The 26,995-nt window shown below is 37.6% G+C and overlaps 2 protein-coding genes and 1 long non-coding RNA gene across 8 annotated transcripts in view; 1 reads left to right on the top strand and 2 right to left on the bottom strand.

Moving 5' to 3' along the window:
- Positions 1-12,833: 12,833 nt before the first annotated feature.
- On the bottom strand, positions 12,834-14,934 carry hoxa1a (homeobox A1a). Its single transcript, XM_046835176.1, has 2 exons — positions 14,181-14,934; positions 12,834-14,097 (listed from the first exon to the last, which is right to left on the bottom strand). Exons 1-2 carry the CDS (start codon positions 14,800-14,802, stop codon positions 13,745-13,747), a joined length of 975 nt encoding a protein of 324 aa, XP_046691132.1. The 5' UTR covers positions 14,803-14,934; the 3' UTR covers positions 12,834-13,744.
- A 67-nt stretch (positions 14,935-15,001) lies between these two features.
- Positions 15,002-21,976, top strand: LOC124376200. Of its 3 annotated transcripts, none has more exons than XR_006923791.1 (3): positions 15,002-15,126; positions 20,257-20,515; positions 21,132-21,976. It is a non-coding gene; the product is annotated as an uncharacterized LOC124376200 (long non-coding RNA). The 3 variants fall into 3 exon arrangements; XR_006923793.1 differs by lacking the exon at positions 15,002-15,126 and adding an exon at positions 19,268-19,283; XR_006923792.1 differs by lacking the exon at positions 15,002-15,126 and adding an exon at positions 19,405-19,555.
- Positions 21,977-22,148: 172 nt separating this feature from the next.
- hoxa3a (homeobox A3a) overlaps positions 22,149-26,995 on the bottom strand; it is a 9,699-nt gene continuing 4,852 nt past the window's right edge. For all 4 annotated transcript variants that reach the window (XM_046835173.1, XM_046835174.1, XM_046835172.1 and 1 more), the window contains 2 exons: positions 26,941-26,995; positions 22,149-24,759 (listed from right to left, as the gene is read on the bottom strand). The exon at positions 26,941-26,995 is cut by the window's right edge and continues 462 nt beyond it. In XM_046835173.1, coding sequence (XP_046691129.1) covers positions 24,011-24,759; positions 26,941-26,995 — 804 coding nt within the window. In that variant the 3' untranslated portion in view covers positions 22,149-24,010. The remainder of the gene's footprint in view (positions 24,760-26,940) is intronic.

The raw sequence follows: 26,995 nt of genomic DNA, 5'->3' as shown, positions 1-26,995 counted from the left end.
AGGGTTTATAAGAAGGGTTTATAAGAAGGGTTTATAGGAAGGTTTATAGGAAGGGTTTATAAGAAGGTTTATAGGAAGGGTTTATAAGAAGGTTTATAAGAAGGGTTTATAAGAAGGGTTTATAGGAAGGTTTATAGGAAGGGTTTATAGGAAGGGTTTATAAGGAAGGGTTTATAGGAAGGGTTTATAAGAAGGGTTTATAAGAAGGGTTTATAGGAAGGGTTTATAAGAAGGGTTTATAAGGGTTTATAAGGAAGGGTTTATAAGGAAGGGTTTATAAGAAGGTTTATAAGAAGGGTTTATAAGAAGGGTTTATAAGAAGGTTTATAAGAAGGGTTTATGAAGGGTTTATAGGAAGGGTTTATAAGAAGGGTTTATAGGAAGGGTTTATAAGAAGGGTTTATAAGAAGGGTTTATAGGAAGGGTTTATAAGAAGGGTTTATAGGAAGGTTTATAAGAAGGGTTTATAGGAAGGGTTTATAAGAAGGGTTTATAAGAAGGGTTTATAGGAAGGGTTTATAAGAAGGGTTTATAAGGAAGGGTTTATAAGGGTTTATAGGAAGGGTTTATAGGAAGGGTTTATAGAAGGTTTATAAGAAGGGTTTATAAGAAGGGTTTATAAGAAGGGTTTATAAGAAGGGTTTATAAGAAGGGTTTATAAGGAAGGGTTTATAAGAAGGGTTTATAGGAAGGGTTTATGGAAGGGTTTATAGAAGGTTTATAGAAGGTTTATAGGAAGGTTTATAAGAAGGGTTTATGAAGGGTTTATAGAAGGGTTTATAAGGGTTTATAAGAAGGTTTATAGAAGGTTTATAAGAAGGGTTTATGAAGGGTTTATAGAAGGGTTTATAAGGGTTTATAAGAAGGGTTTATAAGGGTTTATAAGGGTTTATAAGGGTTTATAAGGAAGGGTTTATAAGAAGGGTTTATAAGGGTTTATAAGAAGGGTTTATGGAAGGGTTTATAAGAAGGGTTTATGAAGGGTTTATAGGAAGGTTTATAGAAGGTTTATAAGAAGGGTTTATAAGGGTTTATAAGAAGGTTTATAGAAGGTTTATAAGAAGGTTTATAGAAGGTTTATAGAAGGGTTTATAAGGGTTTATAAGGGTTTATAAGAAGGTTTATAAGAAGGGTTTATGGAAGGGTTTATAAGAAGGGTTTATGAAGGGTTTATAAGAAGGTTTATAGGAAGGTTTATAGAAGGTTTATAAGAAGGGTTTATGAAGGGTTTATAAGAAGGTTTATAAGAAGGTTTATAGAAGGGTTTATAAGGGTTTATAAGGGTTTATAAGGGTTTATAAGAAGGGTTTATAAGAAGGGTTTATAAGAAGGGTTTATAAGAAGGGTTTATAAGAAGAGTGTCTCCTCCCTCGTTTTTTGTTCCATTGTGTGTGTATGTGAGATAAAGCTCAGGTGCCACTCTGAGAACTGATTGATAGATTGATTAGCGATTGATTCATTTGCTGTAGGATGATGCCTTTGATTTAAATTGCAAATGGGAAAAGGGTTCATGGGATAAATAACCAAAATCCTATAAACCGCGCCACACCCGTCAGTTCATGGAAAAAAAAAAACTCTGGATGAGGTTTTTTTTTGGATTCTTTTAGACGCTACACTAACATGCTCATCATTCCAATACAATCTTTTTCAGTATTTTGCACAATGTTGTTCCCTTCATATGTAGAAAACCTTTCCTGTGTATGCATGTGTGCATGGTCCATGTAGCATCAGACTAGCCAGTTGCCTCATGACATCATGACACACCTAAACACAAACACTCACAGGGGATCTGTCTTTCTCTGTATATCTCTATGTCTTCTCTCACTTCTCTCATTCCACCTACAGTCAGTTCTCCATTAGTTCTTTCCTCTTTAATCACAAGTATTGCTTTTAATCACACGTATTCTCTTCACTGGTCCCTAGTACCTTTATATCAGCAACATTATGGATCACGAAGCAACACTGAGAATTACCGAGATCAGACGAGTAAACTTCCTGGAACCATAATAAGACCAATTCTACACCATGATGAGGTTTGAAACCTGGATGGACAATGTTGTAAAGCAAGGTTGTGTGAACCAAATGTCAAAATACTTTATTTCTACCATAAACATCTTGAGCTCAACTTCCTGTTTGATGCTGAGCACAAGACCGTATATGATGTCACATGAATTCAGTCACGCGTTCACCAGAGAAATGTGTGCTGCCGAGTTCAAACGCGTTCACCAGGTTTCACCCTACACTTATTTCTTCACAGAACACACTCCACACACAAACACACCTGAGCTGTAGTTTAAACAGAGCCCTACAGGGGCAGCAGGAGAACCTGTAGCTGGCTTTTGTAGCTGACAGTAGCATTGTTAACTTTGCATGGAGATGAATCACATCGGGCATCAGTTATAAGAAGGGTTTATAAGAAGGGTTTATAGAAGGGTTTATAGAAGGGTTTATAGGAAGGGTTTATAGGAAGGGTTTATAAGAAGGGTTTATAAGAAGGGTTTATAGGAAGGGTTTATAAGAAGGGTTTATAGGAAGGGTTTATAAGAAGGGTTTATAAGAAGGGTTTATAGGAAGGGTTTATAGGAAGGGTTTATAAGAAGGGTTTATAAGAAGGGTTTATAGGAAGGGTTTATAGGAAGGGTTTATAGGAAGGGTTTATAGGAAGGGTTTATAAGAAGGGTTTATAGGAAGGGTTTATAAGAAGGGTTTATAGGAAGGGTTTATAGAAGGGTTTATAAGAAGGGTTTATAGGAAGGGTTTATAGGAAGGGTTTATAAGAAGGGTTTATAGGAAGGGTTTATAAGAAGGGTTTATAGGAAGGGTTTATAGGAAGGGTTTATAAGAAGGGTTTATAAGAAGGGTTTATAGGAAGGGTTTATAAGAAGGGTTTATAAGAAGGGTTTATAAGAAGGGTTTATAAGAAGGGTTTATAAGAAGGGTTTATAGGAAGGGTTTATAGGAAGGGTTTATAAGAAGGGTTTATAGGAAGGGTTTATAAGGGTTTATAAGAAGGGTTTATAGGAAGGGTTTATAGGAAGGGTTTATAGGAAGGGTTTATAAGAAGGGTTTATAGGAAGGGTTTATAAGAAGGGTTTATAAGAAGGGTTTATAGGAAGGGTTTATAGGAAGGGTTTATAGAAGGGTTTATAAGAAGGGTTTATAAGAAGGGTTTATAAGAAGGGTTTATAGGAAGGGTTTATAAGAAGGGTTTATAGGAAGGGTTTATAGGAAGGGTTTATAAGAAGGGTTTATAGAAGGTTTATAGGAAGGTTTATAAGAAGGGTTTATAAGAAGGGTTTATAGGAAGGGTTTATAGGAAGGGTTTATAAGAAGGGTTTATAAGAAGGGTTTATAGGAAGGGTTTATAAGAAGGGTTTATAGGAAGGGTTTATAAGAAGGGTTTATAGGAAGGGTTTATAGGAAGGGTTTATAAGAAGGGTTTATAAGAAGGGTTTATAAGAAGGGTTTATAGGAAGGGTTTATAAGAAGGGTTTATAAGAAGGGTTTATAAGAAGGGTTTATAAGAAGGGTTAATAAGAAGGGTTTATAAGAAGAGTGTCTCCTCCCTCGTTTTTGTTCCATTGTGTGTATGTGAGATAAAGCTCAGGTGCCACTCTGAGAACTGATTGATAGATTGATTAGCGATTGATTCATTTGCTGTAGGATGATGCCTTTGATTTAAATTGCAAATGGGAAAAGGGTTCATGGGATAAATAACCAAAATCCTATAAACCGCGCCACACCCGTCAGTTCATGGAAAAAAAAAAACTCTGGATGAGGTTTTTTTTTGGATTCTTTTAGACGCTACACTAACATGCTCATCATTCCAATACAATCTTTTTCAGTATTTTGCACAATGTTGTTCCCTTCATATGTAGAAAACCTTTCCTGTGTATGCATGTGTGCATGGTCCATGTAGCATCAGACTAGCCAGTTGCCTCATGACATCATGACACACCTAAACACAAACACTCACAGGGGATCTGTCTTTCTCTGTATATCTCTATGTCTTCTCTCACTTCTCTCATTCCACCTACAGTCAGTTCTCCATTAGTTCTTTCCTCTTTTTAATCACAAGTATTGCTTTTTAATCACACGTATTCTCTTCACTGGTCCCTAGTACCTTTATATCAGCAACATTATGGATCACGAAGCAACACTGAGAATTACCGAGATCAGACGAGTAAACTTCCTGGAACCATAATAAGACCAATTCTACACCATGATGAGGTTTGAAACCTGGATGGACAATGTTGTAAAGCAAGGTTGTGTGAACCAAATGTCAAAATACTTCTTTATTTCTACCATAAACATCTTGAGCTCAACTTCCTGTTTGATGCTGAGCACAAGACCGTATATGATGTCACATGAATTCAGTCACGTATTTTCGTGTTCACCAGAGAAATGTGTGCTGCCGAGTTCAAACGTTCACCAGGTTTCACCCTACACTTATTTCTTCACAGAACACACTCCACACACAAACACACCTGAGCTGTAGTTTAAACAGAGCCCTACAGGGGGCAGCAGGAGAACCTGTAGCTGGCTTTTGTAGCTGACAGTAGCATTGTTAACTTTGCATGGAGATGCGAATCACATCGGGCATCAGTTATGCAGATGCGCATCCGTAATATTTATATATATTGTGTTTTTTCTCACACGAGCAAAAGATCTGGCTGTGCGTTGTTCAAGTCAACAACTTCGATGAGTGAGAACAAGCTGTGAAGATATAAAAGATATCAAAGTCTACACACCCCTATTTAAACTGCAACTATATCTCCTTTCCCCCTCTTGTTATCGCTCAGATCACTGCATGCTTGGCAGATATCTCATCATGAATGGCAGCTCATCAGCTGAAGCTTAATCCCAGCAAAACTGAACTGCTGCTTGTCCCAGGAGATTTATCTCCATGTCAAGATCTTGTGATCTCCATGAACAACTCAATGATCTCAGCTTCAGTCACTGCACACAACCATGGGGGTAACTTCTATCTAGAAATCTTACACACTTAAGTGCATTCCTTCTGTACAACATCAGGAGAATTTGATTGTTTCTGTCACCACACACACACACACACACACACACACACACACACACACACACACACACACACACACACACACACACACATATACACACACACACACACACACACACACACACACACACACACACACACATATACACATATACACACACACACACACACACACACACACATACACACACACACACACACACACACACACACAAACTCAACACAAACTCGATCCAGAATGCACCTACACAACTTGTTTTCAAGCTTCTGGGGTTTAAAAAAGCCAAAAGACCAGAACCCCTCTACCAGAGATGGCAAAATGTACACACATCCTTCACTCAGTAGAAAAGTAAGTAGTAAAGAATTTTGGTCTCTGACATGTACTTCAGTATAAAGTAGTGATTATTACTGCTTGTTTTCGTGTCACGCTGGTAACTGAACCACATCATATTAATATATTAATACAAAACGAATTTCAAATGTTGTTCTCTAATGAATGTGTCCAGGCCGAAGATCCAACATATAGAACACAAGCAGAGAAAAGATGATGATCAGGTGATCAGGAATGTATCTGTTCTCAGTCATGGTTACATCACTGACTCCCTCTGTCTCATCCACGTTAACCCCAGACTTCTTACTGCCTTCTGCCTGCTCATTGTGAGCTTCAGATCTAGTAGGTGGTGTGAGAGACAGGAAATGATACCCCAGTATATTGAAAACTGGTGTACCTAGCTTCCACCTCTGCCCTCCACCTCTCAGAACTTATCTCACCACACACCATCAGATCCCCCAGAGTCCCACCATCTCTCAGGGAAAAACAGATATGCTTCCAGACTCTTCTCTGTTCTACCACTGAGGTGGTGGAATGAACTGACATTTGATGTCCAAACATCTGAAAGTCACACTGAAAGATTTAGAATAAATGATGATCATATTAATTTGTGTCCTGATGAACCAGTACTACAATGTATTTATATATTTTGTGTTTATACAGTTTCAAATGAAGGATAATTATCTTCTTTATTACAACCAAACTAGTCATAAGTCTGAGAAAGATGAACCACAGAAAAGCCACAAATTCCCTTTCATGTACTCGTCCATCAACCAGATCAGGAAGAACTATGTGGAATCAGACGCAAGTCCAAATTTTTTAGGAGTTTACCTTCTGCACCATAATGAGCTAATAACACATTTCTCTCAGATGAGTGAGAAAAGCACGGGTCAGTGGAATCAATTTATTTATAATGTTCAATAAACAGGTAGTGAATAAAGCATGTTTTGGGGACGGTGGATGGGTTCTGGTGGAATGGTGGAAGTTGCCACATGGAGGTGGTAGATCAGTGGTTAAGATCAGTGGTGAGCGAAGTAAACAAAGCATGGAGGTGAGTAAAAGTAAAGATACAGAAGGTAAAATGTGACTCCAGTAAAAGTAAATGTTTCCCTTTGAACTTTTACTTCAATAAAAGTACAAAGGTTTTTGCCTTCAAATGTACTTAAGAATCCAAAGTGCTATAATTTATTATAACTATAATGTTCCTATTATCATTTTTATCACAAGATTCTTTACTTAATCACCTCAGTTTACGTGAAAAGACTCAGATGTGAATTTATTAATAGAATGATATTAATAAGTCAAACACTGATTGATTTCTATTACAATGATCATGAGCACAAAACTTTCTTTATAACTACTTCAGTAAAATGGTGTAAACGAGGTCACGTATGTTGTGGTGAGTTCGAGTCTGGAGTTTCTCCATCATTTACTCCTCTCTAAATGTTCTGCTTGCTGTTGAATTGATGCCGAACTGTATGTCAGCGATCAGTAGATACACCAAGCGGCAATCAAAACCAGTGGTGACCAGTTACGTTTTTTTATCCGCTCATAAACAAAACGACTGATTTCACAAAATGTAGTGAAGTTACATTAAAAATCTCCCCAAACGGAAATACTTCAGTAGAGTAACGAATCATATTTACTTCCTAACTGTCCACCAAATTCCATAAATGTAACTACAGGGAATTATTTGATTATTATTTCCAAGTTTTGGATTACATCCTGATAATTTAAAGAACAATGAGAAAGGTTGTGCCATTGAAACCCCTTTGTATATTGGTTCAAAGCCCTTGAGAAACTGGCAATGGATTAAATAAGTGTTTGCTTCACCTAGCTAACAAGCTAACATTCTGCTAATCCCGCTAAGCGGTTGTTTATGTAGAAGCTCGAGTGCAGAATTCCTGATGAGGGCTCTATTGACCTACGGCTCAGACACACAAACATGGACACCACTCTGCATCCAGATCACCTCACAGACCCATTACTGTGTCAATGCAGGGATGGACAGATGGTCCCACAGGGAGCAGCAAGAGCACACACTCACACACTCACACACACACACACACACACACACACACACACACACACACACACACACACACGTGCATATGCACACTATCTGTGGACTTGCATATAGAGGAAGAAAAGGAAGCTTAAGGACAAGAAAAGGTAATGCAAACATCCAACAAAAACATAAACTCTATCTTCCTGTTCGCTTGTTCATGTGGAATTAGCCGATAGAGAACAAGTCGTTCCAATCATTTTATTCCCACAGGTATGAGTTCGAGATTTTCTCCTCACCACAATAAAATAATATGTGTAATAATCATTCAGCTATTGTCAGTAGTGGACACAACATACACAACCCTGCACAAAGCGTGACCGTATGCACACTAGCGCCGTGCTGTCAGAGTATTGGCACTTCCACGTTCACTTCCTGTCAGGATATCGGTGGCCGGGCGTTTTGCATGTACTCGGGGCTCCGGCGCCTGAGTGGCCAAAATGCCAGTCTATAGATTTGAAGGGGACTAAAGATCATGTCACTGTCTTCAGGATACACAGGTGACGTGTCACGTGCGGTGGTGGGATAAATTCTGACAGCAGTGATTCTGTGGAGCAGTGACGGCTCTGATAACGACAGCTCTGTCATTAAACACATACTCCCTGTGGGTGCTAGCAAAGCTCTCTGCTGCACAAATTATAATGTCCACTGATGTGTGTGTGTGTGTGTGTGTGTGTGTGTGTGTGTGTGCATATGCATGAAAAAGGTTTACCACAGGTACAGAATATATATAAACTTTAGCTGGGTGTATGCAGAATAAAGGTACATTATATCTGGTCCCTCAGTAAAGTGGAGGAAAGAGAATATTTAAAATATGCGGGTGTGTGTTTATGTCAGTGTTTCTATCCAATCAGATTCCAGGGTCAAACAAATCTACCCTGAGCATTCAGAATCAGCCCTGCAGCCACCTCTAGCATTAAGTACATGTTTCTTGAAGTTGCTTTAACCTAGCAGATTGAGAGTCGAGAGCACCGGGGGCCCTCTAGCGTACCGCAATGTCGGCATTTTCACATCCATTGATAGGATGTTCAGAGAGCGTCACTAGTCAGAGATCACGAACCGCATCTGTAGCAAACTGCGCAATCTCAAATCTATTCAGGAGGATTTCATCGCTGTTGTTTTATTCCACAGCGTCTGACAGAAGAAACTGAGATCTCAGTGATACACTGACTCACCATGGTGGCAGCTATAGTTCTGCTTGACTTCAGCTGGAACTGGGGCTGAAGAAAGATTTACCTTCCAGCAGCATAACGACCCAAAACACACGTCCAAGAGTGATTTCAGGAGAAGATCAGTGTTTTGGAACGCTCCGGTCCAACAAGGCTGCATCCTGTTGAACTAAAGTGATCTACTGCAAGAAAGAGTGAAATAAATTTGCCAAAGTGAAGATCTACTACACTGCAGTAGCGCAGTACCGTATTTTATTAACAGTAATGTTGTAAGTGAGATCATGGATCATTGTCCCTCTGCACAGTGAATGTTAATGCGAGGACGGATGTCCAAATACTTTTGAGAAAAAAAAAGGAGGAGGAACATATAAGGGCAAAGATTTGCAGACACCTGACCATCACAGCCACATGATCTTTCTGAAGATTACATTCCAGATGTTGTCCTCCTTAATCTAAAGTTGATTAAATGATCCTTTATAGTTTTGGCTGTATTTTTGTGTGTGCTGAGGTCTCTCACTTGTCCACTTAGATGCTTTGTGACAGAATATTGACCTGAAATCATTCCTGTCTCTACAATAACTCATATAAGCACTTTCTACACCCACAGTGAGGAGACGACAAAAAAAGGAAGAAGCAGATGAAGACCATGTAAGGTTCCACTGCTGCTGATATGATGACTGGAAAAGAACTAGGTGATTTTACTAATCGTCAGTGTAAAGGGACAACATCTGGGATCTTCAGAAAGCAAGTATTTATATAAATAAAATAAAAAAACATGACTCTTTACTGCTGAGGTCTGCAGCCGTACAGAAACAATTTCAGTCAAATTTACTCAAATGGAAACATTTGGAACAAATTTAAGTCAACTTTATTTAAGACTCAGACCATCTGAGTAATATTTTGTTTAGACAGTGTAAATGTCAGAATTGAAGACAATCATTTTGTGTTATTTGTATTTTCTAAATGAAATATAAAGTATTTTATTCTTCTGTGTACAAATCAGAGGATGAATTTTCCAAATCCTCAAAGCCGTCTTGTCCTGCTGATGCTGAATTATCAATATGGAAGGAAATAATCCGTCATGTTTGATTTATATGCCAGTAATTTCAACCAAAGTGTGTCCCTGTTTTATTATTTATATTCAGTGAGCTTTTAGGAATCTCTCACATAATTATTTGAAATCGGTTCTTTTTTTGGTAAGCAAAGTTTCTCGCTTTCGGTTAAATCATTATTTAGAGCCTTTAGAGACTTTGTATTATCTTCTTCTTCTCTTCTTTTTTCGGCTTCTTCCATTAGGGGTCGCCACAGTGGATCCATCTCCATACCAGTCTGTCATCTACATCTGTCTCTTTCACACCAACTACCTGCATGTCTTCCTTCACCACATCCATAAACCTCCTCTTTGGTCTTACTTTTTCCTCCTTGTGTCCATCCTCAGCATTCTTCTACTCCTGCACATTCTCCTGCACATGTCCAAACCATCTCAATCTCGTCTCCCTCACCTTGTCTCCAAAACGTCCTACATGCCTCTAATAAACTCATTTCTAATCCTGTCCATCGTCGTCACTCCCAATGAACATCTCAACATCTTCAGCTCTGCTACCTCCAGCTCCACCTCCTGTCTTTTACTCAATGCCACTGTCTCTAATCCATACAACATCTCAGGTCTCATCACAGTCCTTAGACGATTTTATCATAATTATTATGTCCTATACTTTTTGTGGCAGTTTATTAAAATGTTTACAGTGGATATGACGTTCATTGTAAATAATAATGAGAAAGAAAATAATAATGAAATGCAGTTTGCATCTAACCAGAAGTGGCTTATTGACAATAAATAAATAGCAGTGTGATAAATAAGGATATGGGGTCCATATGTACAGGGGTGAGGGGGAATAATGTACAGAAGGTGCAGCAGGTAATAATATATGTATATATAGTAATATACAATATAGTATGCATAGATTGTAATGTATATAATATACAGTTGAATGCAAAGTTTAGAAACCCCTGACAATGTCCCCTAAACCATAATGTCGAACAATCTTTGTTTTCAGGTTATTTCAGAGTTGTTTTGAAACCCCCATGTTGCCACTTGCAATTGGCCACCTCAAATACCTTTTCTCATGATGGGATGCACCTGGCTATGAAGTTCAAGGCTTAACGAGCTTCCAATTAATCAGTGCGAAGTAGTTACAGGTATTCAAATCAACAAAATGCAAACAAATTCATTAATATTGGAAATAAAGTTCACTCAGAATGAAGACGCCATAAAAATCACTGACTATAGTGCAATATAGAGGGGACAGGAAGTGGTTTCAGACACTGTCATAGTTAACAGTCCAACACTGTGTAAATGTGATAAATGATAAATTTAAACAGCTCTGCATTGCCCAAATCTATACACAAATATACACCATGTTTTAATACAGTAAAGGAAACAGGCAGTACAGGAAGATGATCGTTGTATTGTTGTGGAGTAAAAAAACTTTTTTTCTAAAGCTGTTAAATGTGCATTTACACTTTCTTTTTTTTTTTTTTTACTAACTGTAACCTAAATCCTATGATGTTATAATGACTTGCATTTGTAACACAAATAATACACCTTCGAAATGTCTTCAGATCACATTTTCCTTTATTAAAGATTTAAAAAAACTTTAAAAAAAGCAAAAAACTATTGTTTTAAAAAAATAAAAAACCCCGTGCGAACGTCCTACACGAACGATCTTAGATATCCAGAAGCTCGTTTGCAAAAACAAATATGTGGATAATTCAGGAAATAAATGTAAATATCAGCCATAAGCAATAATAAATAGATGATGTTAACAAAGTGTGCAGTCTGAAATGAGATGAGTAGAAAGAGTGTAATGTGTAAGAACATGACCTGTTTCTATGTTCAGCCAATGTGTAGAGCAGTTCTTTTTCAAATCTTTGGCAAAATGGTTCATATTCGAATCTAAACTGTTGTCCAGGTTTCTATATGAGGTTCCGAGGTTCCTTATTTTATATCAATTTAACTTGTATTATATGAAATCAATTGTAATAGCAATATATTATATACATTTTCATTTTTACAGGTTCATATTTTAAATGAGACCTTTCACAAAAGTAGAACTACAGCATTTTCTGTTTTCTAGATATGAGCAAGCTATGCACACAAGCTCATATAGACCACAGAGTAGTAAAAGCTTTTATTTGAGGATCCAAAACCACCATGTCATCGTGTAACTGTGAAGTGTAAGTATATATGAGAAAATGAAAAGTGTCCTTATAAGACAATCTGTGCAAATCTATCAGAGATTCTTATGATGAGACTGAAGCTCTTTACACTACACTACAGTCCAGCACTTTTTCACCCAATGCAAAGGTCACCTGGTAGCATTAGGAGGAACATTGCAGCTCATTTTTTTGTACATCAGATCCAGACCATCAATTAAACATTAGTGTTGTGTCTCAACATTTGTATTACATGAAGCATCACTCACCAGATTTTCATGGCTGTACCAGTACCAGAGATGCTGCAATACCCGACTCTATATTACATTAAAATATCTTAAAGATACTCAAACTCATTTGATGTTTATTAAAATATAACACCAAATCAAATATTAAAGTATTCAACATATCTTCTTGTTTTATCTACCGATTTATTTAGCTCAGGTGGACACTGGTGGCACGAGGTATAGTATGAAATTCTTCTTTGTTTGGTCACTACAGCAGAACAATGCTGCGGCAACACCGTGGCAGATGTTCCAGATGTGCCGTGTCCTAAATGCTTGTGCATCAGACAGAATTTAGAGCGTGGTGCTCAGCCTCTGACAGCTTTCATCATTTCTTCTCTTCAAAGTTTGAGAAAGATCTTAGATGCTTCTAAAAACCCTTAGAGACTTAACAGGGATTTCCCTACATTGTTTTTATTCTTATGCCTAAGTGTTAATGCGGCTTTTTCCTTTCACCACTCTACTCTCTCTCTCTCTCTCTCTCTCTCTCTCTTTCTCTCTCTCTCACGAATTAAGAAATCACAGGATGCCAATATTCCTCCGCTGGGACGGGGTCCACTGGAGCAGGAGAGCACGTTCCTCCTGATGATGACAGTATCGACAAGCTAATCAATGCATTAAAGAAACCAGTGAAGGTGCCATGAAAGCACACAGGGTCCTCAGATTCCTCTTCAGTGTTTCTAAATGTGCTTTAGTGCAGGATTTGTTTTAAAGGGATACAAAGACGCCATGATACAATAAAATAAAAGTAGTTTATTTCGTATATTTTGACCCGTATTCCTGAACACACTGACATCAAATATGAATAAAAGCCACTAAAATGATAAAAAAAATTAGTTTGACTGCCTTTAAGGCTCCAGAGACACAGGATGAAGGTTCAGGATTCCTTTAAGTGTAGCTGAAACATTCTACTTAATAATAATAATAATAATAATAATAATAATAATAATAATAATAATAATAATAGTAAAAATAATAATAATTTTAATAATAATTTTAATAATAATAATAATAATAATAATAATAATAATAATAATAATAATAATAATACAGTAGATCAGCAAAATAAAAAATGATCATTTTGAAGCTGTGTTCCTTTATTGCGCAGTGATTTGTCAGAATGTGCGTTCTGATTTTAGGGTTAATGAAGGAACACTGCGACTCCACTTCCACAAAGTAAAATAAATAAATAAAAAACAGGGGATATTCCGATTCGGAAATTTCCTGATCCTGATCAAAGATTTTACACTTTTCTCTTTTATGCTTTTTTTTTCATCTGTTCATCATTCGGCTTATTAGATGGATATGAGCTGGTACTACTGGTACGATTTTTGTATTATTATTAAAAAACATATTAATATTACAGTGGGAACTGCTCATCTCCCCCGCGTGTGACGTCATAGCTCACTCCAGCTGTGGTGCGTAAAGTTCTTCAGCTACTCTAGTGTCACTAAATCCTGACTCCACAAATTTCTTAATGAAATGAATGTTTTGTCTTGATTAATATCTTACAGAACTGTCATGAACACTGCATCATTATTAGAGACAGAAATCCTGGTGCCAGGTACAAAGGTCCACTTCAACTATGGATCTATGGTGGTGAACTTCATATCCAATGAGTCTGACTCAGTATGGAGCAGAGGGTTAACCCGAGGAGTAAGGGTCAGTGGTAGAGGAGCTTGGAGATGGCGTTGAAGGCGCAGAGAAGGAAAGCTCGGATGAAATGTCAGCCTTTTCTCCTCCATCCCCTGGTGTGGAGTCGGTTTTAGGCAGCAGACCCTCTTTCTCGCGTTTCTTCTGCTTCATGCGGCGATTCTGAAACCAGATTTTCACCTGAGTCTCATTCAGCTGGAGCGCAGCAGCGATTTCCACTCGCCTGGCGCGCGTCAGATACTTGTTGAAGTGAAACTCCTTCTCCAGCTCTGTCAGCTGTTTGGTGGTGAAATTGGTTCGGACGGTGTTGGCCTGCCCCCCGTAGCCATACTCTCCTACCTTTCCTGGAGAAATGAAAACAAAACCATCAGCATGGATGCTCTTTGAACATTGGATGACTTTCAATTCATTTAGCTTGACATCTCACCTGTTTTTGGTGGATTGCGCTTAACTTTCATCCAATCAAACGTCTGCGCCGGCGACCCTCCGTCTGATAGAGACGCACAGCACGCGCCGTGGTGGGACGCATGCAGAGAAGAGAGGGGATTCGAGCATCCGGTCAGCAGATTGGTCTGATCCTGACCGTGACCGTGACCGTACGCAGGAGGCGCAAACTGAAGTTGCGCAGGTAGGGGAACGCTGTTTCCGGCGTAACCGTGTAGAAAGGGGTGATGCCGATGGGGGGATTCGACAGTGTTTCCAGAGTAGACCAGTGAACCGCACTGGTTTAATCCCACACCGGAGTCGGAATCCTGATTGATGTAATGATTGTAACTGGCGCAGAAAGTTTGCGCACCGTAACTCGGATGCGCTCCATACGCAATTGAAAGTGTACCCGAGGACTGGAAAGAGGCGCCTTTGTGGGAATGATTTGATGAATCCGGAGACCCTCTGCCACTCAAGAACCGCTCGTTCGCGTTGCAGTTATTAACCGTGACGGAACACGACTGGAAAGTTTCGTGCTCCGCGTGGAATGCGCTCACAGCGCACGAGCCCCCGCCACCCCCTTCACCGCCGCTCATCACTGAGAAATCTAAGAAGGTATTCATTCTGACATGGTCTCTCCAGCTGTCACGCGAAAACCCGCACGCTGCGGCGCACAGCCCTGGTCCAGGAGGCTGCGCACAAACGCTATGAATGTGCGGTGACGGTCACGTGACGCAGGTCAGCCAGTCGCAAGCGCGGACAGGTTACTCGTTACAGTGTAACGCTATGCTAATTCTGACCTCGAGTCTGATCACTGTGACGCGTGAGAGCCCACCTACTGGTTCCTTCTCGCTGTCTGGTGAAGCAGTGGTCTTAGAAGGGTCTGTAGCATGAAGAGGAAGCCAGGAGCGTGGAGATGTAGTGAACTGTGCCAGTGCCAGTGGCAGGTAAGACAATTTACACGCAGATAAACATGTATTGTGTTTATATTTAACGCGTATTCGAACATGTGTGTGTGTGTGTGTGTGTGTGTGTGTGTGTGTGTGTGTGTGTGTGTGTGTGTGTGTGTTGTACTGAAGACACTAAATATAATAAATATATATTCTCAATATGTATTTTTCAACCCATTGTTTACCTGATTCTATGATGTAATTCAGTAAATAAAAGGATCTATAAATATAAATTAAAAAAAAATATATGAGGAAAAAATGTGATTAAAATATACGATAATTAAGTGGTATTTAAAAAAATAGTGCAACTATCCGATCATTTAAAAATGATCACAATTTTCACATCATAACAAATTTGAGCGTCCAGTTTTATATATACACCGGTATTTACTTAGAATAGAATTAAGGAGATACCAAGTGCTGCGCCCCCCTCTGGTAGAAAAATGTGTGTGTGTGTGTGTGTGTGTGTGTGTGTGTGTGTGTGTGTGTGTGTGTGTGTGTGTGTGTGTGTGTGTGTGTGTTTGACAAATACTTAATCTATCCATACTAAATTGTTTTCTGTGAAATTGGAAAATAATGCTTTAAGAAATGAATTCCTTTTTTTTAGTCTATAAGACCAATTTCTTTATTGGTGCAATATTAGAATTAGATTGTATAGGGATTTGGGAAGAATTCCTTAAACCCCATTACTGAAATGTGACACTATGAATGCAGGAATAAATCTGTAACATATCAATCATGTTGTGATTCAAAACATGCATGTTTGTTTATCATTAGACTCATTGGTCTTTTGAGTGCATATATATCTGTACACCTGTACTTCCTGTTATGAATGATCATGGAAAGTGTGACCTCTGTGACCGTTAGCATGCCATTATGGCAGGTTTGTTTGTGCCATATGGGCTGGATTAATATTTCAGAAACGATTAATCTCATGCACAACCATCTCTAAAGTTAAGAGAAAATGGAGCAAAAATCCTTTGATTAGATGCTTTGCATGCTGAAACATCTTGTTAAAGAAATCAGAGAAGAATAACCAGACTTGTCCCAGCTCACAGGTAGTCTGTAGGTAAAGAATCCCACATCAGGTTCTTCTCAGAAGGTAGAAGGTTGTTCATGCTGATGGTTGGTGTTAGGATTAGCTGAAGCTCGTGACCTGTATCAGCCTGAATGTGCAGGTGTACACGTGCTCCTAATAAAGCGGATGGTGAGTATATAAATAAATAAATAAATGAATAAATGAAAGAAAGAAAAAAAAATAATAATAAAATAGAAAAAGGGTACAGGTTGCCAGATTTCGTCCTAGTTCCTAGGTCCTTGCTAGAAATCACGTCCACAAGTACAAAACTTAAAACAACCCAAAATGTTCGTGATTAAGAAAAAAAATCCTTATTTTCTCAATCTTTTATTTATTTATTTATTTATTTTTGAGAGAACAGAATAAAAGTGTTCCATATTTGTGATTTGCAGAAGGCCAGCAAATGGTTTTAATACACGGAATCTGGCAACCTTGGAGCAGAATAAATACAAAGCTCTTTATGATCCAAACTAAAACGTGTGTGTGTGTGAGTGACTGATGATGATGATGATGATGATGATGATGTGGAAGGAGGTAAAGAGGGAATTAATATTAGAACAAAATAGTCTACATTGGGGTTTACTCTGAATAGCTCTGGCATCCTTAGAGTGCACATATGAAAGTAAAAGAATAGCTTCAGATAATTGTATAATGTTTTGTTTGACAACAAAGGAATAAAAACATGATCACTTCTGACCAAAAAGACTTAATGAACAGTGGCGAAACAAATGTAGAATTAGTTCAACATTGCAAAAAGAACATAATGAAGATCCATGTTCATCGAATCTGCTCAAGAGAAGCTTACAGAGATCATATCTGTGATCAAAATAAAATGAGTTCTTCTATTGTATATGGAAAGAAGATTTTGTGAGGGGGAGGTCCATAAATCATCAACATTTGAGTAACAGATTTGAGTAACCTTATTTATTGAGTAACCTTATTTAAATATCCTATTGAAACTGTGGCACCTTCTAAAGACACCAAATCAGAAAACGAAAGAAGGTCCTATTGAACATTTAACACATCAGAAACCAAAAAAAAATTATTCTGTTATAAACAAATAATTAGGAAAAGGGCGTTCCACTCCTCGCTCTGTGAGCGGCCATGTTGTTTTGACGTCACTCCGGAAACGGGGCAGTGATTGGTCGCTGAAAACCTTCCCCAAGTTGACGAGTAGATGTTGAGAGATCATTATTAGTAATTATTTTAGTGACTCGGTTCATTAAAATGCATTTCATTTCATCCTTTAATCATCTTCGTAGAGTCTATGGGAGTCACGTGACAAAAATACAATTTGGACCAGATTACTCATGAGATCTGCTACTCAATTCTGTTTCCTGTACATAACATACGGGACATTTTTGCAATGCTTTTGCTCATGCGCAGTCCAGTAGAAAAGAAACGAATCACTCGTCTTAAAGGTCGGAAATGACGTCATCACAACTGACAGCTGAAAGGGCACAAGGTACAAGCGCCCTTCCGCTAATCCCAGCCGGAATTTCCCTGTAGCTACAACTGAGGACTATAACTTCGCTTCAGCTATAAAAATAATAAAAAGAAGTGACTGCAAAATACGTTGTAAATGTTAAAGAGCTGTCAATTATTTAAACAACAATTTACATCATTTTAATATAATCTAAGTCAAAAGTCCAAAAACTCTTAATCGGTGATAAAATCATACAAAACAAAATATTTCATTTATACTGCATTGTATTTATGTAAATTAGAGACTGATAATAATTATTATTATTATTGTTGTTGTTATAAAATTGTTTTTGCTTTAACTGCATTACAACGGAACATTTGTTACTGAGTTTTGTTTCCACCCGACGGTACTCTCAAAAGCACACTACATGGCCAATAGAAGACGTTAGACAGCAGGTCTGGCTAAAATCATTCGTTTCCATGGTAACTCACTTACGAACAGTTTAGTTTTGGAAACGAAAATGATCCGAGTCTGTTGAAATAACTGAATGACCGAGTCAACAAATAAAACAAATAATAATAATAATAATAATAATAATAATAATAATAATAATAATAATTTAAGAAAATGTACTGTTGATAATAATCAATTATTTTTAAATATAAAAAGAGAAATGACTGGCTTTTATTCTGCATGGTCTTCTGCTATTGTCTCCTGCTGTCAGGTCGCATGAAAGAGGTTGATTTATGAGTTTGGCAGGAAATGAAACAGGCATTTCCCTCCCACTCATGCAAGGATTCGAGAAAGCAGCCCCCCATGCAGTGTTTTACAATTTCAGATCATATTTGGGATTTTATTTATTATCAATGAAACCTTTTGAGCATGATGAGGGTTCATGATTGATACAGTTACTGAGTATAAACTCGTGTATTTGGAGTGTTGGAGTGTTTAAACACTACTACAAAATCTCTTAAAGCTGAAAAATGTGCTTAAAGTGTTTGAATGAATAATAACCAAATGAAAGAAAGGCATCCAGTTCACTCCATGCGAATAAACATCTGTTCATTTGGGATGTTTGTGAATACAGTTATTTAATTATCATTTATTTGGGAAAAAAATATCCCATTGTTCTTGTGATTTTGTTGATCAGATTTTGTACATATATGGAAAGAAATACACTAGGGTACAGATGTTGTCCGTGGAGAGGTCTTCAGGCTGCCCAGATGTGCTGTTAAATAAGAATAATGACCGAATTCGCTTTTAAAATCTTCTAAATAAATTATTAAATAAATAAATAAATGTTGGGCATTTTGTGGTCCTACAGGCACTAACTGCAATAGAGTATCACATTCAATGCCTGAGTGGTGTTCAAACTACGGCTTTATTCTTCAAAAACATCTTCATTTTGAATGTTCTTGGCTTCCTTGGCTGCTGCTGTGTTTCCTTGGACGGTTCTGAAGGAACACTTTAACATGGAGTTCAGTTCAATAGCATACCCAAAACTTCAATGGCGACCCTTATTATAAACTCCTTCTCCAACTCCAGAAGCTGTGTGATGGTGTATGCGGTGATCAGACGCACGACGATGCCCAACCTCTGAGCTCTGGAGAGCCTGGAGGAGAAGCAGTGTTCCTTTTAATAAAAAAAATAGTAGGCATAAATGATATATATCACACATCACACATTTACGCGTGTTATCTTTGGTTACACACACACACACACACACACACACACACACACACACACACACACGAGTTCTGTTTGCTACGGTACTAGATTGCATTACTGAATCCAGAGCAGCTCCAGATTATTCTTACTTGTGTTTCATATCGAAATGATCGGAACATCTGAAAAGTAAACAACTCGGCCAACGATCCATGGACTCGAATGGGTTTGAGTCGTTTTGATGTCACAGAAATGTGGTAAAGATAGTCTTCCAGCTCTTTCATTTCCAGTCCTTTACGCATCATTTATCAGGTCGTGCATGCTGTGGGCTTTCTGCTCGGGTTCCTCCACTCTTGGGTGGGAACTGTAGACTCCTCCATCCTCACGCTTTTTTTTATTGTCTGCGGCAGGGAAGCAGAAGAACCGTGAGGTTGCTTCCAGGGATTTGGGTTAGGGAATGCGTATACGAAGGGGGCCGTGAGAAGCGCTGTCGAAAAAAAACTTACAACTTACAATCACAATTCATGGCAACCTCGATTAAAGGATATGCTACAGATACATTGATTTTATTCTACAATTTGTTGATTATAGTTCTAACCCTTTTTATTATAAAGCGCATTGCAAACTGTTTTCCACTGAACACAACTGTCCATAACCACATACATGTTCTTTGCAGTAGAATTAGCAGTGAAAGCACGTTATTAACAGTGACATTGTGGATGTTAATGCATTATAACACCGATGTTTAATACTCTTTATATAACCGCATTCGCAAGAATTTTGTGTTTGCTAAATCACATTAGCAGCAGATATGAACATTGTGAACATTAGAAAAAAAACAGTGTTGAGTAGCTTTCTATGATTTATTAACCAAGCATAGTGTGTGTGTGTTTGTGTGTGTGTGTGTGTGTGTGTGTGTGTGTGTGTGTGTGTGTGTGTGTGTGTGGTGTTTTAAAAGGTGAATGGAAGGCGCGCGGGCCGTTTTGCAGTTCTGGTGCTTATACACTAAACAAAGAGTCAGGGAAAAGCTGCGCGTGATCAATCTTGCTCTCCAAGAGGTCTGACAGGATCTCGCTCCCACCACATATTTCAGCTCTAAACTTCTGCACAAGATGCAATCCAACCAGAAACAAGAAGAAGATACTCCAGGATTTCTCTCCTGTTTTATTTCATTCTCAATGCGGATAAAACAATATCAGAGGCGGGATATAGAAACGGTGAGTTATCAATTCCAGCTTTATTTACGTGTGTGTCAGATTTCTATAGATGCTCTTTCCGAGATCCAATGTTTTCTTGTTTTTTTTGTTTGTTTGTTTTTTTAACTGTGAACGTTTTAAAGCGGAATTTTTGGTTTAAGAGATCTTTGCGCAGGGATTTTGCGCGCGCACTGAAACCACGACACAAGTATTTCCTTCATTATTCAACAATGCATTTAATCAGATTTTACTTTCTAAATAATAAATATATTTTTGTTGCTGTTGTTGTTGTTTTTGGGGAATATAATGTATGATACACGTGCGCGCTTGATTGTGTGCGGGATCTTGCTCTGGCTGAAATTTAAAATAATAATTATAATAATTAAAATAAAACAATGCAAAAAATGGTGTGTTTTTTAATGTACTATGTATTGTAATGTGTTGTAGTTCAGGCTGACTGCATTATAAATATTTGAATGGAAATTTGGTTATATAATGTTGTATAATATATATATATATATATATATATATATATATATATGAATAACCATTATATATAACAGTTATATAAAATTCGGATGCAATTTTTTTATTCTGCACGTGCAATAATAATGAAATTCAGCACCATTTTTTTTAGTGTTGAACATCAGAAGAAGGTTTGATTGTAAATTCCTCTCCACTCCCAGAAACCGGAGAAGCTGTCACAGTGTAATGGATGTTTCTGCTCGGAGGAACGAGGCCTCTCCAAGACCTCGACTTACCAACATGCAAGAAATGACCGAACATCACACACTGCATGTTTAACACTAACCACATCCTTATATCATATACATGCTGCAATTCAAGGCTTTTAATTCTTTTTTTTTTTATTATTCTATTTATTTGCTGATTTTTTTGTTCCCACATCAATAATGTAATCTTTTGTTCTTTCTTTCTTCTACCTTTAAAAAATAAACGGAGAGTAAATTATACTTTAAAACAAGTCAAATAATTCCTATTTTTATTTGTAATCATTTCCATTCATATTTTGATTTTATTTGTATTTGTATTTTGTTTTATTTTTGCTCGATGAATATTTTATTTTATTATCCATGTGTGTACGGCAGACAGAAATCTCACAACGAAGCATTTCTACAACTTTATAACATCATTATAAATGTATAAATTATATATTATTTAATAATAATGTAATAGACATTAAGTATTTACTTTATTATTTTACTGAAACAGGAAAATGGAATAGATATTGTCATGTTTGCTGAGATGAGTTTCTAATTTAAACATCCAGATTTATTTATTTGAATTAGAATTTCAGGTTGACTTTTGTCTAAATGTAATTATACACTAAACAATTTTTTTTATTTACATTTAGAGATTTTAATTATTCTGCCTTGTAAAATGTATTGGTAATAATTTACAGTAATATACTGACAGCTTGTTTACACTTAATACAATAAATAAAATCTCTGTACACAATTTTGACACTGTATAACAAATATATGATTATTAAAAAATTCAAAATACTATATGTAAAATATGAATATATAAATATATATTTAAAACAATAAACCTGCCTTTTTACTCATGTAGCAGAAATGCATTTTGATTCAAAATGTAAATACTGCACAATTAAAATAAAACACACAAACAATGATTGGTTCTTTATTTTACTGATTCGCTTTATTTACAAAAGCTGATTTTTTTAATTGTACAGGAAAACCGAAAGGACACAAAAAGGACACAACCTTATCTTGTGTAAAAAATCTGATTTCTCCCACCGCATTGCCAATGGCAACTCAAACCACTTAAACAGGAAACTACGCTTTTGTTAACTGATGGGACGATGACATTCCTGGGGCCGGTCTTTATAATGGAATTGTGTGCACACACAACACACAACTTCGAAAGAAACACAAGAGAATTTTAGCAAACGTGTCATTGTGCAATAAGTCCAGCTTTTCAAACCAAGATGCAGTTGAAGGTCCAGCACCAAGGCCACACCCATATATGGAATAGATACAATATTGTATATGAAAGCATTTATTATATTTTTTACTGTACTTATATGACTGAAATGAAGGAAAATCACACAATATGATGTGCATCATAACGGCAACCCTATGGTCCATTCTCTACAGAAAAGCCCAAGAGTCCAATCAACTCAAGTAAACACATTTTTATTCCTTTCTATCTTTGTGAGCAAAATAATTGTACATTGAATCCATGAAACGATTAAATGAAATATCAGGACCAGGGGAACCGTGCGACCTCGGTAAATCACACATGGTTGGAAGTATTTCAGTAAGAGTTCACATAAAACCAAACAAAAACAAATCTAATGAGTGGCAGTTGTACAGAGCCACCAGAGAACCACCGGGACTGGTTTCATACTGACAGGAAATGGAAACTCATATAACCACAGTTCACATCCATTGTGAGTATCTCAGAACCCGCAGAAAACAATCCTAGAGGGCGATGGATTAGAACAGACACCATATTCCTTTTATGGCTGCCAAAAAACCAGGACTCAGTGGCAACATTCAGCACATGCTCACTGTTACTGAACAGCTGACTAGATTACTGCCATATTTCTGTCCACCAAAAAAAAAGATATATGCATTTATAATATAGAGCTGTTGCTTCTAATACAGGACTACATATCTCTCTGCAGCTCACAGATAAACGATAAATCATAAACAGTATGCTCATTTTTATTGATACCGCATGTCCAGTGAACTTTTTTAGATCTTCATATCTGGATAAAGTTAATGGCAGTTCACACAAAATTGTTATTTATTATGTCTTCACTGTCCTGCAGCTCTGTATTTTGTCTTCCACCATGCCCAGGACATATTGGTAGAGATAATGTGTATAAAAGAACAGTAATAAGAACAGTAGGAAACTAAAACATGAATATCATAGTAATGGCTTTTTAAACTTGTGATTGTAGAGCAGCAGAACTATCTTTCACATTTGGAATGTAAACAAAACATTTGGACTATACCCTGTTTAAAGATGTAAGATGCAAACAAAAATGTTTTTTAATGAAAACACTGAATCCGTCTGTCAAAACACAACACTATATTAAACAAAGGACAATTAAAAAGAAGAAAAAATGTCTACGCCAAAGGTTTGCTTTTTCACATTTCAAGTTCAGTCCCAATTTGTGCTTGTGGAAGGTGTTGGAAAAGTCCGTTAACGAGGAGGTCTGGCGTGCCGTCAGCATTCACATTCATCCCAAAGGTGTCGATGTCAGCGCTCTATAATCCGAGATTGGACTTCCACTCCATTCAATGTAAAGCATATCTTCATGGAACTGACTTTGAGCACAGGGGTATTTGGCTCTCCTACTTTAAATAAGGGAAAATATTCCAATTGTGAGCCTCCTAACAGTTTGCGGAAAAACCGCATCCTCCTGGAAAAGTCAGACCTCATATGTTTGGCCTTAGAAGAACACTTGGTTAATTGAGTTCAGCAGCATGTATGCAAGTGAATAAATAAAAAGACACCATGTTGTCACAGATGTGTCAGTTTAGGTGCTTCTTGGATTTTTCCCTGAGAGTAGTGAGCTGTAAAGTCTGAGTATGCACACTGAGAGCTTTCCGGTGCTCCATCATGATGGTCGTTCCTAATACTGATGGAACTGTTGTAGTCTATATTGCCATAAGCAGTTTGAGGGAGGTCATAAATCGAGCTCCCAGTGCTGCCAATGCTATCCACATAGGTTCCATTAGCACCTACATATCCGCTACTGCCCTGTGCCTGCACTCCGAAGTGATTGTTACCTTGGAAATGGTGCGTGTCGCTCTCAGGCATGGCAGAACCGGTCCCCAGGTATGCCTTTTGTGAAGACGGGCAGTCAAACATACCGCTTAAAGTTTGTGGATATGCTGTGGATAGGCTGTAGGTGTTCCTCTGAGCATTGTTATATGCTGACGGGGACAATGCATTGTACGGCATCGAATGTATTGGGTTTCCATATCCCCCTCCCTCAGCCGCAGAGCCTGACGTTGGAAGAACTGGACTATCTGGTGACTGTCCCTTCTGATCCTTCTTGTGCTTCATTCGACGATTTTGAAACCAAATCTTTATTTGGCGCTCGGAGAGGTTGAGCAGATTCGCCATCTCCACCCGTCGTGGCCGACAAAGGTAGCGGTTGAAATGGAATTCTTTCTCGAGTTCAACGAGCTGTGAGCTGGTGTAGGCCGTACGTGCACGCTTAGAGGCCTGAGAGTCGGTTGGGCTTTTGTCTCTTGAACAGCTTTCTAAACACAGGAAGGAAGGAGGATCAATCAGTACAGTCCACAATAACAATTTAATATTATGTGCATGTTATCATCGTATGTTCTAAAATCAAATAAATAACTCAATACATAGACATACATTGAGTCATGGAGCCAATGTATTGATGCTCTTCTGTAAAACCTAATTGGAAGACCAATTGTTTTGTTTTTGCTTTACATTGAACACATTTTGAACTCAATAGTGAGAAAATAGGTCATAGTTTTTTTGGTGTTGAAGGTATCTAAATGTACACCGGCTGGGAACATGGTACCTTATGATGAAATAAATGGGACTTGCAGGTGTTTCTTTTTGCCCTGGTTGGATTATTTAAAGGTTCTGAATGTCTACTCTTTTTTCTATCCCTGGGTTTCACGTGTGAAAACAGGATTTGTTGTTATAAAGGATAAACAACGTGAAGACCAGTGAGCTGTTTATAGAAACAAAGGCATTGCAGAAGCACCAACCAAATCAACAACAACATCAACAGGACAAGGGGTTGCAGATCTCACGGTCTACTGTTCAAAGCAAAAAAATTAGGTCAGATTGGAATTCATGAGTTACAAAAGGTCTGAAACCAAGAAGGTAAGGCAAAATATGAAGAAGAAAACCATCTGGTCAGGATCCAGAACATATGACCTCACGGGTAAAGCATGGTGGTGGTAGTGTCATGGACTAGGCTTGTTTGGCTTGCTTTTGGAACAGATTTACTAATCTTTACTGATGATGGAACACATAATGGAGCGGCAGAAAGAGTCTAAGCAGGAGGAACGTCATCATACAGCAAAACAACAACCCAAAGCATAACTTAATCACAAAAAAGGACTTAATTAGGGGGTAAAGTGGAAGGTTTTAGACTGGACATGTTCATCAGCAGAACTTCACACAACTGGGCATCATCTCATCTCGCTGATGAGGAAGAACACCCAACACACACACACACACACACACCCCCTCGCAAAACATCCAACATCTATACAAACAAAGAAATCTGAAAAAGTTGAAAAATCTAGAGCTGCAAGTCTGGAAAAGTTTGTTGATGTGAGTAAGTTTCTGGCTTTATGCAGTCATTACAAGCCAGAGATATACAACTAAACATCACCTGTTATTTACCTCCACAGAAGGTAGACTGTCTTTTCCAGTCTAAGATGCTTAAGCCATCTAGGTGTATATGTGTGTATCAGTACATTCAATATTTGAACCTAGGCAGAACCTAGGCACATGAAATAGTACTATTGGTGATCAGTAAAAGCCAATTGGCTTCATGTTTTCTTACATAAAAAATCAAAACTCTGATATAAAAATCTCTATCTCTCTATAAAAAACTAATACAAATCTGAATGTAATTACTAGCACGTGATTTTTTTTATATCAGTAATGTTCTTTAGTATCAGCTCTCTCTGCCCAGGGGTATAAAATATTACTCAACATATGTTCATCGAGAAAATATTATTTGTCAAAAAATCTCATTTGTATTCTTTTATCGTCTAATAAGATTTTTTTGAGTTTCGGGAAATTGACGATAATAATTGATTTCTGAAACTTGCATCTATTTCCAGATTGTTTTTATCGGATTATTTAGCAATGTCTCGAATCAGACACGTTTTACAATAAAGTCAATTTATTTTAGCCTAGACCACCGCCGTAAAAACCTTCGATAAAACCCATGGAAGATTTTAAGACCCTGTGAAGATCTAAAACGAGTAAAAAAAAAGAGAAAATCAGAAGGGTTTTTGTTCTCGGCTGTAATCAGCGATTCGCTTTTTTTTTTTTGTATCAGAACTTTGATGTTTTTCTGCAAAGCCAGTAAATGTGTTTGCTATTACCAGTTTAAATGTAGTCGCAAAGCAGCACCACACACACACACACACACACACACACACACACACACACACACACACACACACAGAGGCCTACTGCCAGAATCTAGACATCTGAAGTAGAACTGTAGAAAACTATGACTGAGTTACTGCACATTTTCAGATTACTTTTTATCAATATACCAAAATATAGTAAGTACAATATTTTTTTCACATAAGTGTAAATAAATGATTTGTTGTGTGAGGTTTAAACACACACACACAATATTACATTGCTCTAATGCAGGGCCATGTGTAGGATTATGTGTGTTTGAAGAAGATTATTGGGCTTATTGTGGTCATCACCTGAACTTGTGATAGGCCTACTTGTTTTTTGCTTGGTGTTCTGACGCGACTCTTT

The sequence above is a fragment of the Silurus meridionalis genome, chromosome 22, assembly GCF_014805685.1.
Source record: "Silurus meridionalis isolate SWU-2019-XX chromosome 22, ASM1480568v1, whole genome shotgun sequence".
Taxonomy (NCBI): Eukaryota; Metazoa; Chordata; class Actinopteri; order Siluriformes; family Siluridae; genus Silurus; species Silurus meridionalis.
The sequence above is the reverse complement of the archived record's forward strand: the minus strand, read 5'-3'. Positions and strand labels throughout refer to the sequence as shown.

Excerpts from the sequence above, each read along its gene's own strand:
- hoxa1a (XM_046835176.1), bottom strand. The coding sequence starts at position 14,802 with ATGAATACCTTCTTAGATTTCTCAGTGATGAGCGGCGGTGAAGGGGGT. Across the intron at positions 14,098-14,180 it reads GCGCAATCCACCAAAAACAG|GAAAGGTAGGAGAGTATGGC; the intron begins GTGAGATGTCAA and ends TCATTTCTCCAG.